At 40.3% G+C, this 19,201-nt stretch overlaps 1 protein-coding gene across 1 annotated transcript in view; it reads left to right on the top strand.

Moving 5' to 3' along the window:
- Positions 1–18,937, top strand: part of Idh3a (isocitrate dehydrogenase [NAD] subunit alpha, mitochondrial) — a 70,313-nt gene extending 51,376 nt beyond the window's left edge. Inside the window, exons 5-6 of the mRNA XM_067136653.2 lie at positions 1,344–1,593; positions 18,004–18,937. Coding sequence (XP_066992754.1) covers positions 1,344–1,593; positions 18,004–18,240 — 487 coding nt within the window. The 3' untranslated portion in view covers positions 18,241–18,937. The remainder of the gene's footprint in view (positions 1–1,343; positions 1,594–18,003) is intronic.
- Positions 18,938–19,201: the final 264 nt, after the last annotated feature.

Below are 19,201 nucleotides of genomic sequence, written 5' to 3'. Positions count from 1 at the left end.
GAGGCAGCCCATTCTTCACGGAGCGCTGCACTGAGGGGAGGTAGCGATGTCAGTCGGTGAGGCCTGGCATGAAGTCGGTGTTCCAAAACATCCCAAAGGTGTTCTATAGGATTCAGGTCGGGACTCTGTGCAGGCCAGTCCATGACAGGGATGTTATTGTTGTGTAACCACTCCGCCACAGGCCGTGCATTATGAACAGGTGCTCGATCGTGTTGAAAGATGCAGTCGCCATCCCCAAAGTGCTCTTCAATAGTGGGAAGCAAGAAGGTGCTTAAAACATCAATGTAGGCCTGTGCTGTGATAGTGCCACACAAAACAACAAGGGATGCAAGCTCCCTCCATGAAAAGCACGACCACACCATAACACCACCACCTCCAAATTTTACTGTTGGCACTACGCACGCTGGCAGATGAAATTCACCGGGCATTCGCCTTACCCACACCCTGCCATCAGATTGCCACATTGCGTACCGTGGTTCGTCACTCCACGCAACATTTTTCCACTGTTCAATCGTCCAATGTTTATGCTCCTTACACCAAGTGAGGCGTTGTTTGGCATTGACCTGCGTGATGTGTGGCTTATGGGCAGCTGCTCGACCATGAAATCCAAGTGTTCTCACCACCCACCGATCTGTCATAGTACTTGGAGTGTGGATCCTGATGCAGTTTGGAATTCCTGTGTGATGGTCTGGATAGATGCCTGCCTATTACACTTTACGACCCTCTTCAACTGTCGGCGATCTCTGTCAGTTAGCAGACGAGGTCGGCCTGTACGCTTTCGTGCTGTACGTGTCCCTTCACGTTTCCACCTCACTATCACATCAGAAACAGTGGACCTAGGGATGTTGAGGAGTGTGGAAATCTCGCGTAGAGACTTCTGACACAAGTGATGCCCAATCACCTGACCACGTTCGAAGTCCGTGAGTTCTGCGGAGCGCCCCATTCTGCTCTCTCACGATGTCTAATGACTACTGAGGTTGCTGCTATGGAGTACCAGGTAGTAGGTGGCAGCACAATGCATCTAAGATGAAAAACATATGTTTTTGGGGGTGTCCGGATACATTTGAAACATTTAATCAGATTTACATTTATGTATTTAATTAAAGAACAGCACCCTTCAGTTTAAAGACTGCACACATCGGTCAGAGAATCATTGTTTGATCAGGATAAATGTGCCAGTCAACTCTGATGGAAGACTGATCTTCAATCAAACACTGATTTCTGCAACTGAAATAGGATCAAGCCCACTTAGATTGTCAGTCAAACTCCAATAAAATTTTGATTGGATTTTCTGCAACCTGGCAATAATACTTCTGATCTGTTTTGTACTTTGTCTTATTTAGGAGAATGTCTGATGGCCTGTTCCTTCATTGTTGCCGTGAGGCTGCTGAGAAGTTCCCTGAGGTGAAGTTTGAGGAGAAGTATTTGGACACAGTGTGTTTGAATATGGTTCAAGATCCAAACCAGTATGATGTTTTGGTCATGCCTAACTTGTATGGTGACATCCTATCAGATATGTGTGCTGGACTAGTTGGAGGCCTGGGACTTACTCCTAGTGGAAATATTGGCCTGAATGGTGCTCTCTTTGAGTCTGTAAGTATCTCGACATCATAACTAGGTTGTACAGAATAGTTTTTTAATGTAGTGTATACAAAAAAGATCAAAGGAGATATGCATTTTCTTCTGTTACATTCTTGTAATTTGAAGATATATTCACAAACTCCCTGGAGATATTTATACCATCCTATTGGTACTTTAACAGTAGCTCCCTCTGTGGATCAGTGAAAGAGTGTCAGCTTCCAGATCCCAAGATTGTAAGTTCAAACCAGGCAGAGGGAGTAGGATTATTTAAGGGCAGAAAGAAAAAAAAGTCCATTTGACTCTCCAATGTCCTACAATGTTGGTTTATAAAAGATCTCTGCTGACACATCTGGTGTCAATGCAACAAAATTCATTAAAACTCGGCCATAGATGCCCAAATGAGATTTGTTTTACTCTACCATCTAGTATAGTGTGTCCATATAATGTTTACATGGGACATTTAAGAAAAACCTGGGACAGAGGACAAAACTTTTGTTGCCAAAAATTAGTGAACATTTAAAATTTGTCTTTGTATCATGCATATAAATAATTCAAAATTTCTTCTGCGGGCTAATATAGATTATTTTTTCCACAGAAGTAGATGCCTCATTACCCCGTACTTTTCACTTTTATGTATTTTATCAAGAAGTGTCATTTCTTCTGATATCTTTTCATAAAAATCAACACATGATACCCCACTAAAGTATGCTTTGACAGTGAGCAAGGCCTTCACTGTTGCAGTTTTCATTCTGTTTATTTATTTTTTAAATTTTTTTAATCTGACCACAACGAGTTCACTGGAAATAGAACACGTTCCACAGCAACATTTGACCCAGGAACTGATAGACAAACCCCTACCAAATAAGCCATGTTCTTAATGCTTTTACGGTACTATTGAAATAGGCGATCGTTTTACACCAATTTTCAAAAATAGTTTCATTATTTCTTGCATCACTGCTTTCAGTTTCACTTTTTTTGCTAGTTGCTTTACGTCGCGCCGACACAGATAGGTCTTATGGCGACGATGGGACAGGGAAAGGCTGGGCTGGGGAAGGAAGCGGCCGTGGCCTTAATTAAGGTAGAGCCCCAGCATTTGCCTGGTGTGAAAATGGGAAACCACGGAAAACCATTTTCAGGGCTGCCGACAGTGGGGTTTGAACCTACTTTCTCCTGAATACTGGATACTGGCCGCACTTAAACGACTGCAGCTATCGAGCTCGGTGTTTCACTTTTTAAGTAGTTCTCTACACATGAAAATTCATCAAACAGTTCTTTGTCAGCAGCAAAATTTCATACAACACTTTTAACAAAAGCACAAAAACCTTGAATATTCTTCCACTTCAACTGTTTGTTTTCAAAAATCACCCAGTCAGATAGTTTAAAAGTTGTGAGAAATGACAAAACACTGTTAACTTATTGAGGTCTTGCTCACATTCATACATTTTAATTCTCTGGACAGGCCATTTTTCACTGATTTAGGGTTTTTTAAATTACCATATTTACTCGTGTATTAGACCCCCCAGCGTAATTCATCAGAGAAGAACAACGATTCTGCTTCGAAGCAATGAAAACGCGTCAAAGTCATGCGGTACATCTGTGTTTCGTAGTTAAGAAATGTCCGCCTCTTTAGCATAGGCCTACTGCGGCTCTAATGACTGTGTACACATGGGTGAATGTTCTTGTGTCCGACCCGCACATTCCAAGCATGCATCAATCATGCTATATGTCTTGTATTTTGTAGTAAAGAATGTGCACCAGCATAATGGTTAGCACAATCAACTGCTGTTCTTGGGAGGCTGAGTTTGATTCCTGGTACTGAACTGCCAGAGATTTATGAATGACTGGAAGGTTGATATGCGGTAAAAGTGGTACATGTAACTCCCCTCCACTGGGGTGGGGGGATGTCTAAAAAGAGCTGCACCACCTCAGGATGAGGAAACAAGTTTACTTTGGTTAAGAAATATTCACGGTTGTTGCTATAATATAGCAGGCGAGATCATTAACAAAGTGATCGTTTAATATCTCATAGCTCGGGCCAATATAGGTATTTTTTGGAGATAAATAGGTCTGAAACGTGTTAAAAGCAATCAAGTCATAACGATTGTTTTACTCGCCAGCGTACCTAACAAATAATAATAATAATTATGTCCCCACTAACTACTTTTATGATTTTTGGAGACATCAAACAAACCACACGGCGTTAATTAAAAAATGGAGGCAACAAATGTACGAAATTAAGTATTATGATAATAAAGTATGCATTACCGCCACACCTGTACATATCCGTAAGTGTGGCAAACTTTCCTGTTATTAATTTTTATTCTTTCCGTTATGAAACGTCTGACACTATCCGGGCACTTGATAGCATACCTAACCTAAAAAAAAAATGCGGTCTCTCTTATCTCATTTACAGCTGTTTAGGTAAATCCTGATATGATAAATGTAGAGAACAAGCATGAAATATACTTAAAAATAAGGGTCTGGCTTGCAATAGCCGCAGTTATCCAAAGAATGCTTCCAGTCACTACATATTACATTCAGAAGTACAACTCGTAATATAGCCTAATTATTAGCTAGTGCTGTGGCACGCTTTCTACAGCATGGCTTTATTCGGAAGGAGTGGCTTCTGCTATGCATACACCAACTGGTAATATCAGAGACCATCTCCAGAAACCATTTGGGAATACATACTCACTGTTTGGACTCTATAGTCGGGAGCAAAGATGTTTTTAAAAGTTTCAAAAAGACAGGACCTCAAAATCCTCTAATGTTCTCGATTGTAGTACATGGTTTGACGAGATGGCAGTGAAGATGGCATCATTTCGAATGACGACATGACGGTAGCAGGGAAGTTAGCAGCACAAGACTATAATTCAAATGAAAGCAGTGATCAGGTTTTTACTGTGTCGTAGGCCTACTTCTCAACTGACAAGTGACTGAACATTGTATCAATATTGCATAATAAATATGATAATACAATACCCTTATCCCCTTTATCTATGGGTTCGAGTATGAAGTGAGACTAGCAAGTTTTTACAACTGGGCGAGTTGGCCATGCAATTAGCGGCGCGCGGTTGTGAGCTTGCATCCGAGAGATAGTGGATTCGAATCCCACTGCCCCTCCTGGCGTCAACCTCATCAGAGGAATTAATGAGATGAAACGAATGACATGATATGAATAATTAAAACTGACCATATGTACTTATATATCGGCCTTCTTCTTTTCTTCATGGGGCCTCTAAATATTAGTTCCTAATTAGCATCGACCTCTAAAATCTTTTGCTACCATGTTTTTCCTTCATTCCCACCTAGATATACCTGCTCCCTTCAGAAAGCTGCACGTTGTTCGTATTGGGTTTTCTTTGATTTTTTCTCGAGTCTGACTCTACCCAGCGCCTCACATTCGTAAAATATGTGTTCAGCTGATTCCGCTGCTTCATTGCATTTCCTACATATGTTGTCTCTTATTACTCCAATTCTATGTAGGTGTTTTTTCAGATGGTAGTGTCCTGTCAACAGTCCTACTACCCATCTTATATTTTCTTTGTTGAGTTTCAACAGTTCTTTAGCATGCTTCTTGTTTGGTCCTTTTATCAATTCCTTTGCAAGCCTGCATCCTGGAGTATTTTTCCAGTTCTCCATTTGTTTCTTTTGTACCCACTTTCCTATGTAGTATGAGGCTTGTCCATAAGAAATCCATCATGCAGGTTCTGGGCCTACAAAATGTGTTTCTGCCCTTTTCCTGGCTAGGTTATCTGCCTTTTCATTTCCTTCTATACCTGTATGCCCTGGTACCTGTTATATTATCTCCCGTCCTTCCTGTAGGAGTATCGGAAGTATCTCATCTGGCCCCGGAGCCTTTATAGGGTGAAACGTGTCAATTGCCCATTTTACATGGTTGTGTTTTATTATTCTGTTGGCATAGTTCCAGTCTGTTCTTCGAGCTCCGGTCTTTTTTCCAACTGTTTCTTCTTCTGTTATCTCCTCAGCCTCAGGAAAGTGACCCACCATTAGCATCTCCAGCGTGTCCTTCCTTCGCCTGAGTAAACGACCCATCTGGTTTCTCCAGTGTCCCCACCTGATTTATATGGGTTGCTTTAAGAACCTTCTGGAGCCTTCCTGTTTCAGTGTGTGATTCCACTTTCTCACAGAACAGTCTCCAAGATTTTTTTTTTCTTTCTGTATCTCTAGGTTATACTCGGTGAGTTTCCTATGGTATACAGACATGCCAACTTTCAAAAGTGAAAAATCGGGAGAAATTTGGCAGAGAATCGCGACGTATTATGACACATCACTGATGACAGAACATGTACAAATTAATTATAATTCAATACATTAACAATTCTGTTTGGCCTACATATATATATTTTTCATCATTTACATGTGAATACTAAATATTGAACATACCTGAACTGTAGGAACATTGCGACTTCTCGTCCTTCAACATGGTGATCACATTACGACTAATTGTTGTTCAACACACCAGTAGCTGACTTAGCCCTCTTCAGAAACTCAAAACTAAATTTTTGCTCAAAGCACTTGCCTTGCTGAACTGATTTCAAGGTTAAAAGTTTCTCCAAAGTTTGTTCAGTCAGCAAGGATCTGAACTGCGTTTTTGTCTTTGTGACTCTGCTAAAAATCCTTTCACATTGTGCATTGCTATGTAGAACTGATAAAATAATAAGCATCACCTTAGAGAGTCTGTCATATTTAAGTACACCATCAGCTGATTTCATCCGACCAACCAATGCCCATTGAACAACAATTCTTCCTTTTGCCATGTCTGTTTCTTCAAGCTGAAAGTTACACAACTGGGAGTGCAGAATATCAGTTTCTTTATCCAAATGTTCCGTTTCACTAATCAAAATGTTCGGACACTTGTTAATGAAAAATCAAAGGCTAGAAAATGATGCCTTATAGCAGATATATTTGCAACTTCTGCATTAATTAAAACTTCATCCTTGAATGGAAATTTGTGTACCATGTAGTCACATGATGAAGAGAAACACTTTCTAACAGACTTATAAAATATGCACTTTTCCTCAGACATCAAGGTGTTCTCTAAAACAAACGCAGAGTCCCCTATCATCAGATCACAATCATCCTTTTGATTTGCTGGAGTATGATAATCTACATCAAGGAGAGAGAAGGATCTTTTAATAACATGTGGATTCACAAACCTTGCCATCACATTCTTCAATAGTTCCTCCAAAACTGACCTCAATAAGTGGATGTGCGGCATACTTGACTGAAGAGCTACGTTTGGATTCTCAAAGATATCCATAAAACTTGAGAGAAAAAGGCAAAAAGATTTATGTAAATTTGATGAAAGGAACATGAAAAGTCGTTCTTCACTTGACAATGCTCTTAGTGCCATCAGTAGTTTCACTGTTTTTAGTGAAACTGATGACTGGGTTTTCCTTTTAACTGAGGAGTGAGGTGAAATGTTATGACAATCCTTAGCCTTTTCAGACAAACAAGACACATCTGCACTTAAAATGTACTTAGGAATTTTGTAAGTCTTCAAAGTTCCCATCTGAAAATCCTTACTCAAAATTTCGCTCTTGAATAACGTAACCAAAGTGTCCCATTGAAGCAAAATCCTATCTAAACACCTTCTTAGTGATAACCATCGAGTAGGCACATGCTTCAGAATTTTCCTGATCTCTTTGTTGTGTAAAGTCTGAAATTCTCTGAACTTTTCTTTCCTCTTTGCACTCCTGTCCAGATAATAAAATATATCAATTATACTTCCATCTACATTTACGGGCAAGCACGCCGCACCCTTCTCGGCAGCAAGATTAATTAGGTGACAAGAGCAGTCTGCGATGATTATGTTACTATTTTCCTGCTTCAAACATCCTGCCACACCATTCTTTAATCCTACCATTACTGGAACATTATCAGCACCAAGAGCTAAGCAGTTTTTTAATGGAATGCAGAATTCCCAAAAAGTTGAGAGCAAAAGATTGGCAATGTTAGTTCCAGTAGCATCCCCTTCTAAATTAGGCACAGAGAGTAGACAACTCTGAATTTCATTGAGTTCAGGCCTAAAAAATGTTACAACAATGGGATATATTTTCAAGTCTCTTTTATTGTTACCATGAATTGCAACAGAAAATGCATTCACCTGCAAATGTGATACAATTTTCGCCCTTTCTTCCACGCACATTTCTGTAATGATAGTCGCTGTTTTCGTTCTAGGACACCCATATCGTTTAGCAGTTTCCGAATCAGGAAACATTTTGCGAAACAAAGGTCCCGCGTGATCGGCACAAATTAACAGGCAGGTTATGTTCTAGTATAAATGACGTAAATAACACCTCGGCATTCGTCACACGATTTACATCTTGGTTTTTACATGAAAAGTTCAGTTTCTGATTTCTTTGTACACATTGGACACTCTCCTTATGTTTTTTCGTTTGCATATGCTTGAGTATATTGCATTTCCCGCCATGTGCAACTGAAAGTCACACCTACATATAGTACAGAATGTGAACGTTGGTCCCTTTCTGGATTCACTCAAACACGGAAACTCGTCCCTATAAGCACTTTTAAACACTCCATCATATTTCTTTTTTGATATTTTGGCCAAAACAAATATTAAGGCACAATACGAGCACTTCTGCAGGTCTTGCCCCGGGTAGAACGACTATGGTGTGTTACTTTGAGGTTAGGTTACTCCAAAGAGAATGTTACTCGCTTGACTCTCTTGCAAAGAGAATGACTGTATTATAGACCAAAGAGGAGCACATGACTTGCCACCGTGCCCCGTACTGCCATCTGGTATCATTATTAGAACTACTACCGACCAGCCATACTCAGCCATATATCAATAGAACGAGGAAATTTGCGGGAGTTTAAAATAATACGAAAATTACGGATATTGCTCTGAAAATCGGGAGATCGGACCCGGCGATTGGGAGATCGGGAGAAACAATGAAAAATCGGGAGTCTCCTGCTCAAATCGGGAGACTTGGCACGTCTGGATATACGTCCCACATACCATTTCTAGATGATGTTCCATACAACATCCTGACCTCGTTTTTCATTTTGACTAGTTTGTTGTTCTACCACCTTACTTTCTTGGTGTTTTTCTTTCTTTGAGAGGACAGTTGTCATGGAATGAGTCTATAATGGCCTCTTCTAATAGTTCCCCTGCCACATCCAACTCTTTCTGTCTCTCAAGTTATTTGGAATTTTTTGTGTACAGCCTTCCCTAGAACTTCTCTGTATCTATCCCAGTTAGTTCTTTTGGGTCTCTGTACATGTCAATCCCACATAGTCTTGCATCAATTGCAACTTGGATGTGCTGGTGATCTGCCAATGATGGTTCCTCCAGCACCTTCCAGTCTTTAATAAAGTTTGCAATGTGCATGGTGCTTAGTGTAATGTCTATTACCTCCCTATGATTTTTATTTATAAATGTAGGCTTGTTTCCTAGGTTTAGTATTGTCAACTCATTTCCAGTAATAAACTCTAATAAAGACTCACCTCTTGCATTGCAGTTCGTGCTGCCCCATACCGTGTGGTGTGAATTTGCATCTGTTCCAAGCGCCTTTCCTCTTTGCGTTGTAAATTAGGTTCTCAACTTCTTCAGATGGGGGCAGATTAGTTTGGTCATATGGGAGGTATACACAGCCTATGGTTATTTCTCTGGGACCTTCCCAATTTCCAAGTTTTATCTTGACCGCCACTAAGATCTTTGAACAATATTCCTGCAACAGAAAGCATTTTAGTTTTCTGCTCACAAGTAAACATGTTCTAGACATAATCGATGTAGTATCATACATTAGCTTACCTCCAGATTCCGCTAGTCCTGCTACTCTGCCCTTAACTACCCATGGCTCTTGTATAAGAGCCACATCGATAACCTCAGACTTGAACTTCCTGACGAAATTGGCCACAGCTGATTTTTTATGTTGTAGGTTGACCTGTAGAACTTTAAGTACCCTTCTTGCCAACGCTAGGTTTTGTTTTTCCTTTACTTACCTGAAATTTGATCTCCCCACATCCGAGCTTGGCCTTAAGGCCTCTCTTCTTGAGATCTTCAAAATCTCTTTCATTAAGGGCCAAAACAATCGTCCTTCCTTATCATCAGTAGTTGTTGCATTCAGCACTCTCCACTCTTTCGTCGGAAGTTGGGCGTCGTGCAGATGTATCCTGACAAGCATATCATCAACCTTCATCTTGTCAAATGGAGCAGGAAACTTGGTGATGACCTTTTTTGAAATTAGTCTTTCCAAAAAGGTCATGACTGTCTCTTTTTTCTGTTTCTTGGCGAGCAGTTTTGTAGCTGAACTTGATGGCGTACTATCCCCCGACCTTGGCCTTTTGGGCGTTGTCGGAGGGATAGCCTCTCTCTGATCCCTGTTCCTCGGCTTCTTCTCTGTCCCAAGTTCCAGCCGCTATTTTGGCTTCCTTCCTCCCTCTCTTCCTTTCTTTGTAATATGCACTGTTGGGAGATGGTCTGTCGATATGAAATCTGTTTGTTTTCGATGTAGAAATCTTCAGTTCTGTCTCTGCGGACGTTCCTGGTTTGCTTGTGGTAGCAGTCTGCTCTACTAGAGCTTCTGTTGCCATTTCTTGTTTCGAGTCGGCGACAACCTGTCCAATAGGGACTTCTGTCTCCATTTTTTCATCTTGGGCTTGCTCCCGGATCTGCTCTACTGGTGCTTCCATGGCTTCCCTTGATGTCGAAGTTTTTTAAATTAGTTCTTTATAAGCAATTCAATCAGTCATAGGGTTTTTGCCCCTTGTAGGGTTCTGAGCGTCGTCCTCGCCATCTGTGGTGAGGCATACAGCCAGACATTGTCCTCCCACAACTTAGGCTCTCCGTAGCAGAGAGCGCGCCCCTCAGTCGTCCATCCAGCGGTCCGCCCCTGGCCCGAACCTAGCCAGGTTTGTTCCCCCTTCAGTAGGCCTACTCACGTGGTCTCCACTTGGCATTATCATGACTGAGTTCACAGCTATGACTTACCCCCTAGGTTAGGATTGCCCCTTTCCCAACCTGCGGCTCGTCCAGGCTACGTAGAGCAAAGTGATGTGTTGGTTCCAGCCCCCCGCAGTGAGCCTTCACCTCAGTCACCAGCCCCATTTCACCTGAATCGCCGCATCACCCATGTGGGGGAACCATGGATGCCTCTCTAGCATGTGTGGGCAAGGCCTCCACTTCCAGGCCTTGACTTGGGCTAGTAACAATCACAATGCCTCAAGATGTTTTCTGGCAATACCTGTTTTTGGTCCACGAGAGGGTATTTTATTTCCCTCAGACCCTCCAGATAAGTACGGAGGGCCCCCCTCTCTGCCACCTGGGACGCGCCTGATAGAGGAACAGGTAAGAAAACCCCCACGGGTCCTCGCCAGCCTTACTTCTCTCTTCATTGCTGTCAGTTCCTCTTCCAGTGCATCCACCTTCTTTCTCAAACTCCCTTCTTCATCTTCTAGATCCAGTAACATATCATTTACCCCTCCAATTTCTTCTGTTATCAACATTTTTAGGTCCTTCATTTCCTTCATTTGGATTGACTGGTGTTCCTGCACCATCTCCTTAATTTCTTCTCCTTTACTCGCTTCCTTCACCACTCTCTTGATTTTTTCAAGTTCTTCCCACCCGAATGGTCCCTGGTTAGGACCCAAGTTCTTTTCTACATCTCCTACCACCATTAGCGTCACAATAACTATCGCACACAACATAATTTCCAACAGCTCTTTAGAGCTGCTATTCTCTCTCCCTCTTTCTGCTCCAGCTTTCTTCCAACACCACCTTGCACCATGCCAACACCCAGTTCTTAACCTGTATTGTTGTAGCGTTACTCTCATCGCTCACTCCTCACTTCTGCTCACACGTCCGCACAGCACGCTGTCTCGCTCATGACTGAACTCTTGGTGTAGCTCAAGATGGTATAGGTGAAATTTATGTTCATGCAGCATTCGCCAGACGGATGGCTAGCTGGTGTTCAGCTGTCGTGCAGATGCCCTTGCACTAATGTGTGGATTATTACGAGCTGCCTCCAGAACGGCCTCTTCTGTTTCACCCCATGTAACGGACTTATCGCAGACTGGGAGCTGGTTGGAAGTCACGCTTGTTGTCCTTAGGCGTCTTTCAACACGGCGGAATATCGTAGCAGCCGGATGTCGCCTGTGAGGATACCGTTCCTGGTACAGACGTAGTGCCTTGCACGCGTTTTGTCTTGCTTCGCCATAAATGAGGAGCATGTCAACGTATTCCTCTGTGGAAAACATGCCGAATGACAGCAGAGATTACAGTACATTCAAGTCTTAACCAGCGGAGTATGATCAGGCCACAAGATGAATAACAGGGTCATTCTACTGTCTGACTGTAGCAAACTTGGGCCTGTGTTTATGTATTCAAATATCATACCGATGCAAAAATAATTGAACGGTGCAGGATTTGAACCGCCGCTGGCACATTCCTAGGTAATAAGCGTAAATAACTCGCCCCATAAGTTCTAATGAAGGGTATAAATCATATTGAACGTAAAAATTAGATAACATATCCTCATACCCTGGTCAGCCATCTAGTATGACATGTATATCACCACCACATCTCCTACCATGCCAGCCAACATTCTGATGGTAAAAATATTCTCGACCAACGCGACTCAAACTGACTAATCACGGTGTTGGACTATAATATACACGCCACAGGACATGGTACGAGTTTGGACCGTATTACAGTATTTATGTAGGAATTTTCTTTTTTATGGTATTCATGCCACCAACATTATTCTATGTAATATTATAGAGAGACTATGTATATATAACTCTACAATTGCATACAGCTAATTTGTTTTGAAAAAGCAATTTAAGGCCTAAAATTATGTAATTTTGGTGTCATGGGAGAAATTTGCCTGTAAGGCAATTTCTTCTTCTTCTTTTATGACCACATAGGATCACTTTAGTCAGTCCGTCGTTCAGGTCTCTTTGAAGGGATTGTTCGGGCTTTGCGGTCCTCCCAGTACTTCTTCAGACGCTCCAATCTTCGTGCCCTTTCCTCAGCTGAAAATGTGCGTGTTGTTGGTTTGTTTTGTGTAAGGGTAAAGCGGAGGTTTGTATTCTTGAGTTTTGTATTCAATTTTATCTTATTTTTGGTGTCTTCTGTTGTAAGGCCTATTTCCTTCAGATCCTCTCTTACTTCTCTGATCCATTTACATCCTGTTGTGGTATTTTTTGAGACGAGATTGTGTTGTACTAGTTGTTTCAGAAGTCTCGAGTCCTGCATCCTCATGATATGTCCAAAGAATCCCAGTCTCCTCTTACGCATAGTATCTGTAATGGGTTCTAGCTCTTTGTACACGACTTTGTTAGGTATTAACCGCCACTGTCCATCTCTCTGATATTTTTTGTTGATACAGGTTCTTCCAATCCTCCTTTCAATTTTCTGAAGTCTGTCAGTCTTTGATTGTTTATTCAGGTAAAAGAGTGTTTCTGCTGCATATGTAGCTTCCGGTTTTATAACTGTGTTGTAGTGTTTTATTTTTGTATTTATTGATAGACATTTCTTTTTGTAGATATCCCATGTTAATTTTTGTGCTTTAGCTAATCTATTTGTTCTTACTTGGATTGAGATTTTTTCATTTAAGTTATGTGTTATTACTTCTCCAAGATATTTAAACTGAGTTACTATTTTGATTTTATTACCATTTATGGTGACTTCTTTTAGCTGTGTTGGTTTTGGGGCATAATTTCTGTTTTTTCAAATGATATTTTGAGGCCAATTTTATTTGCAATGTTTTGAAGTTCTGATATCTGGGTTTTTGCTTCTTTTATGTCCACTGCTAGTAATGCTAAATCGTCAGCAAAACCCAGGCAATTTGTTTTGATTTTTCGGCCAATCTTTATTTTTGGGGGACATTTTCTAAACCATTCCCTCATTACCATTTCTAGAGCACAGTTAAATAATAGTGGTGAGAGCCCATCTCCCTGCCGTAGTCCAGTTTTAATTTCAAATGTCTCTGATGTTTCACCCCTAAACTTCACTTTTGACTTGGTATTGGTGAGAGTCAATTTTATCATGTTTATTAATTTGGGGTGTAGTCCAAGGTGTCTCAAAATTTTAAACAGAGATTCTCTATGGGTGCAATCATAAGCTTTCTTGAAATCTACAAATGTTATCACCATATCTCTGTTTCTTCTCCTGTTATAGTCCATTATCAACTTAAGACTCATGATCTGATCAGGACAGCTCCTCCAGGGTCTGAAACCTCCTTGATATTCTCCTAGTTCTTTCTCAAGTTGTAAACTTATCCTATTAAGGATGATTATTGAAAATATTTTGTATGTTATGTCTAGGAGAGAGATTCCCCTGTAGTTATTAGGGTCGGTTTTGTCCCCTTCTTTGTGCAGAGGATGAATGAGGGCTGTTGTCCAGTGTTCTGGTAGTTCTTCTTTAATCCAGATAGAGACAAGTTGTTGATGGAGGGCAACTTTTGCTGAGGTTCCTGCATATTTCCAGATTTCCGCAAAGGTCTGATCTTCTCCTGGCGCTTTGTAGTTTTTTAATTTATTCAGAGCTTGGTAGACTTCCTTTATTGTGGGGGGGATTGATGTTTTCTGGTGATGTTTATATCGGGGTGTTGGTGTCCAAATGAAGGAGTTCTGTAGGCAATTTATTATAAATAAAGAAACTGTAACAGGATTGTATTTTAATATGAGTGCAGTCAGTTGCACTGATAGTATTAGGAAAAATAGCAATCTCAGTTTTTTCATGTGTAGCTGGTATGTTGATTTAATGCTGTGGTAACTGTCATAACTGTCCTAAAACCTTTTAAACTATTTTGCTTGTTGTTGACACATGAATACCACTGTGTTCTCCAATGTTGATGTGCTAGTGAGGTTAAGAAGAGCCCATGCCAACAAAATGGGATGAAACAGAGCTTTTTGATAGATTTAGAATTCATAAGCAAACAGCAAGCAATGCTTTGCATCAAATAAAAGATTATATTAAAATATCAACTGCGCGATATAATGCTATTTCGTCAGAAGCAATGATTCTGGATACTTGGTGATATGCTGCAGGCAGTTTTCTCATTAACATCTAAATTTAAACATTTGAAGAAAATGGTCCTTAGTATGAAATACATACATTTTATCTGTGTAGATTATCTGCCGGCCTTCGTGTCTGTATAATGCTAAGGTTGGCGTGCACCATCTTGGAGTAAATTACTCGGGAAGTAACGTCGAAGAGTTGAAGTACACTGTACTCTTTTAGTTATTACTATATGGAAGTAGCATTCATTACTCACGGTGTGTAGTTGTGTTTGCGTGTTTTCTTTAAAGAAATCTAAGTAGATAAGGTTATGTGTGATAGGAAATGGAGAGAAAACGTAAACGAAAAAGATTAATGCTTGTTATTAGAGATAATGAAGATCTATGCATGCAAAGGATATAGAGTGTAAAAAAACACTACATGAAGGTGCTGGATAAGAAAATAAATTCATGGAAAACTGTGACAGAAGAATTCAGTGCTTTGAGTGACTGAAAACGCAATGAAGGGCAAGTTAAGTTTCTATCGAAGGACTTAAAAGCGAAGGCTAAAAAAGCAGAAAGTCATGTACACACGGGAAAAATTAAAACTGATGGTGGTTTCTTCATACAGATCGCCAACATCTACATCGAAATTGTTTCCCATTTTCACACCTTACTACCTTATGGTCGCCATGAGACCTGTCTGCGTTGGTGTGACAATAAGCAAATAAAACCCTTCTGATTTCTGAAAAGTTCACCATTGTCACCAGGAGGGCAAAAAATGGGGAATTTTCGTGCAGGCAGTTGCACCCATGATGTGTGGGAACCTGCCAACATGAAAAATTTTGCTTTATTTTCCGAACAATCATCATTTGCAAGCTTACCTCCCTCTTAACCTCACTAGTGCTTTAACTACGCAATGAAAGATACGGCCAGTGGTCGTGCGGTAAATGTTAATTAGATCACCGGCAACTAACTGAAATGTTCTGATACGAAACACTTGTAGGGCACACAGCAACTGTAATTTGGGAGATACAACAAAATTAAGACAGGAATTCAGCTGTAAGTGATATCCAAATAAATTTAGAAGGAAAGTAAAGGATTTCTTCCTAAAATCAAATGTTCCTTAAACTCTCCCTGTGTGCACATCATACGGCTCTCGCCTTTCACAGACTGTACACACTATTACATTTCCCATCGTTTTCTGCGTTGAGATCGTCAATATAATCTAAGTAATCCATGAACACGTTTTAAACATAGTCCTCTCGTATACGGCATGATATTATCATTAGTCAACAAATCTAAATCTAGCTTACTCCATGCATGACCTGAGAGTAAATTCTAACCTATATTCGTATGTTACTTGCTTCTTTAGTAATATACTACAAGATGGTGCTCTTCAACGTCTTACTCTTGTAGTCATTTAGTCCAGGAGTATCTGAAAGGACTAAAATACTTCGGAAGTAATTTACTCTCGTATGGAAGTCGCCGAATACTGACTTCAAGAGTACTTTACTACGGAAGTAGAACTTACTCCTGGTTGGTGCACGTCACCCTAAGGATTGTACAGTAAGACTTTGGATTGCAAGCAATGTGGTCTGAGAGTGTTTTGCAAGACGAACAAAAATATTAAATGAATTCTAACTTGATAAACAAGCAGATTTTTGCATGGCGAGTAGTATTGAATCGTTTCCCTCTCCCCTTTTCCTCATGCTCTGAGATTGTGGGCAATCTTTCCCATGCTCGAGTTCATTTAGCGTGCCTCACTCTTATAGTAAATATCCGTGCATACTGTACTGTATACTATAGCATTGTAATCACCTGTGTGCATAAAGCCTTTTCTGGTTTGTGTCCAATTGTAGTGAGTGTTTTTTAGTAACTTTACAACAATGGGCACGATAAGAAAAAAAACTGTTTTAAGAGGAAGGCAATAAAGAGATGAGTACACTGAAAGTTGTTTGAGAAGTATGAACAAGGCATGCATAATTTCTGAGATTTTACATGAAGTCTACATGAACCATTTGAGTGATATTAAAACAGAAAGAAGGGCTAAAGGGTCTCAATGCAACAAAAAAGGAGTCATGAAAGTATCAAAGCAATGGCCACATGTTCTAAAAGATGTAGAAAAGTTGCTTCTCATGTGTCTCATTTTATTTCAGTACATATTTTTGGGTTGTGGAATGAATCATCTACGTTTCAATTATTTCTTATGAGAAAATTTGCATTGATATAAGAGTGCTTTGGATTACAAGCACATTTAAAGAATTACGTTCGCAATCCAAGGCTTTACAGTACTTGTCAAAATCATCCAATCTGTGCAAGTTTGTTTTCTTAGTCTTCTTTTATTGGGAGTACTAAATGGCTTACCTCAAACTCCCCCCCACCGAGCTCGATAGCTGCAGTCGCTTAAGTGCGGCCAGTATCCAGTATTCGGGAGATAGTAGGTTCGAACCCCACTGTCGGCAGCCCTGAAAATGGTTTTCCATGGTTTCCCATTTTCACACCAGGCAAATGCTGGGGCTGTACCTTAATTAAGGCCACGGCCGCTTCCTTCCCACGCCTAGCCCTTTCCTGTTCCATCATCGCCATAAGACCTATCTGTGTCGGTGCGACGTAAAAGCAACTAGCAAAAAAAAAAAATCTCTCTCTCTCTCTCTCTCTCTCTCTCTCTCTCTCTCTCAATGATACTCAGTGGAATACCTTAGCCTAGAATACACGTTGAAATAAGCGTGCAGTTTCTCAGCTGTTTTCGTTTTTATTTTTTTTAATAGTTGTAGATTTTACACACTATGGCTATGAAGATCTGTCCTAACACCCAACTTGCTAATGCAACTGCTTCAGCTTCGATTACTACTACCAAATACTTACTACGACACTACACATTCTGCACATGGTTTTCACTGTGGAGTTCCCTTCCCTTTCTCCAACCTTGCTACTGTAGCCTCGATTTACTGCACATCTTCTGACTAATAGATATTATGCTTTTGGATTATTTCAGTCAGTCAGTCTTGAGCAAGGTTAGAAGATTAAAAATTATTTAAACAAAGTTTTTGGAAACTAGTATTCGTTCTACTTTAAAATAGGAATTGAACAGTCATATGGTTTGAAGCTCTTTTTGTGTGTGTGTGTGTGTGTGTGTGTGTGTGTGTGTGTGTGTGTGTGTGTGTGTGTGTGTGTGTGTGTGTGTGTGTGTGTGTGTGTGTGTGTGTGTGTGTGTGTGTGTGTGTGTGTGTGTGTGTGTGTGTGTGTGTGTGTGTGTGTGTGTGTGTGTGTGTGTGTGTGTGTGTGTGTGTGTGTGTGTGTGTGTGTGTGTGTGTGTGTGTGTGTGTGTGTGTGTGTGTGTGTGTGTGTGTGTGTGTGTGTGTGTGTGTGTGTGTGTGTGTGTGTGTAATATATTGTATATCTGCTTGTATAACAAATCTTAATTTCCAGGTTCATGGGACAGCCCCTGACATAGCTGGTCAAGATAAAGCCAACCCTACTGCTTTGCTACTCTCAGCTGTAATGATGTTAAGGTATATGAAGCTCAACAAATATGCAGATGTAATAGAACAGGCTTGTTTCAATACCATCAAGGAGGGTAAGTTCCTAACTGGAGACTTGGGAGGCAAGGCCAAGTGTTCTGAATTCACAGATGAAATATGTCAAAAAATAGCAGCTTCCAAGTAAAAAAACAGTCTGTCCTTTCAATGAGTGTCTTGAATCTCTAGATAAAAGAGGATATATGAGTTACTGAAAAGAAGAGGCAATAGATTTCGCAGAAAAGAATTCCTGCTGGTAGCTGTAAAGCTGTTGCTGGCCCGAATATTCTCTGAAACTACAAGGCATTGTTGGATACATTGGACATCAGTTACGTATTAGTATCAAAGTCTGAAGGACAATAGAGTACTACTATTCTGTGTGCAATCCAAATGATATGTTCTGTTTTTAATTTATTGAACATTGAAGTATTTATATATATAATGCCCAGTCCAAGGCAATATGAAATGATATGACAGCTTTTAAAAGTATTAGAGGCTCTCTTAGTATTATTTTCAGACCTGTTTTGAAGCTATTTTTATTGTTAAATGCATTGTGATATTAGCTAGTTCAGTATTTGCTGTCAAAGGAGTCTTATCAGTGGTTATTATTTATTGACAGTTGACTCTGGTATTACCATAATGTACAGGATCACCCTGAATAGTAATTTATAAGTATTTTTCTGTAAGATGACAATAGTGTTTTAATATTGTAGAAATGCATTGCAATCCTAGTCACTTGCTGAATGCGGACATTTGTTTTGTAGAAGTTTTTGTTTGGCAGTAACATTGCTGAGGAGTATCGTGTTGTTAAAGAAGAATAAAATGAATTTTGTTAAATCAGAAAATGTTTGTAATTTTATATTCATCATCTTCCTCATTTTTTCCCATTTCCAGCTGACACTGGGTGGGAGCAAATATGATTCCTCTCCACTTTGTTCTGTTGTCCCACCCTCCTTCTTATATTTTATATTATTGACTCCTATTAACCTAAACATTCCCTGTGTTAGGGAGGGGGGGAAAGGAGAGAGAGAGAGAGAGTGTGTGTGTGTGTGTGTGTGTGTGTGTGTGTGTGTGTGTGTGTGTGTGTGTGTGTGTGTGTGTGTGTGTGA

Source organism: Anabrus simplex, chromosome 1, assembly GCF_040414725.1.
Source record: "Anabrus simplex isolate iqAnaSimp1 chromosome 1, ASM4041472v1, whole genome shotgun sequence".
NCBI classification, from domain to species: Eukaryota; Metazoa; Arthropoda; class Insecta; order Orthoptera; family Tettigoniidae; genus Anabrus; species Anabrus simplex.
Note: the sequence above shows the minus strand (reverse complement) of the source record. Positions and strands in the feature narration are given on the sequence as shown.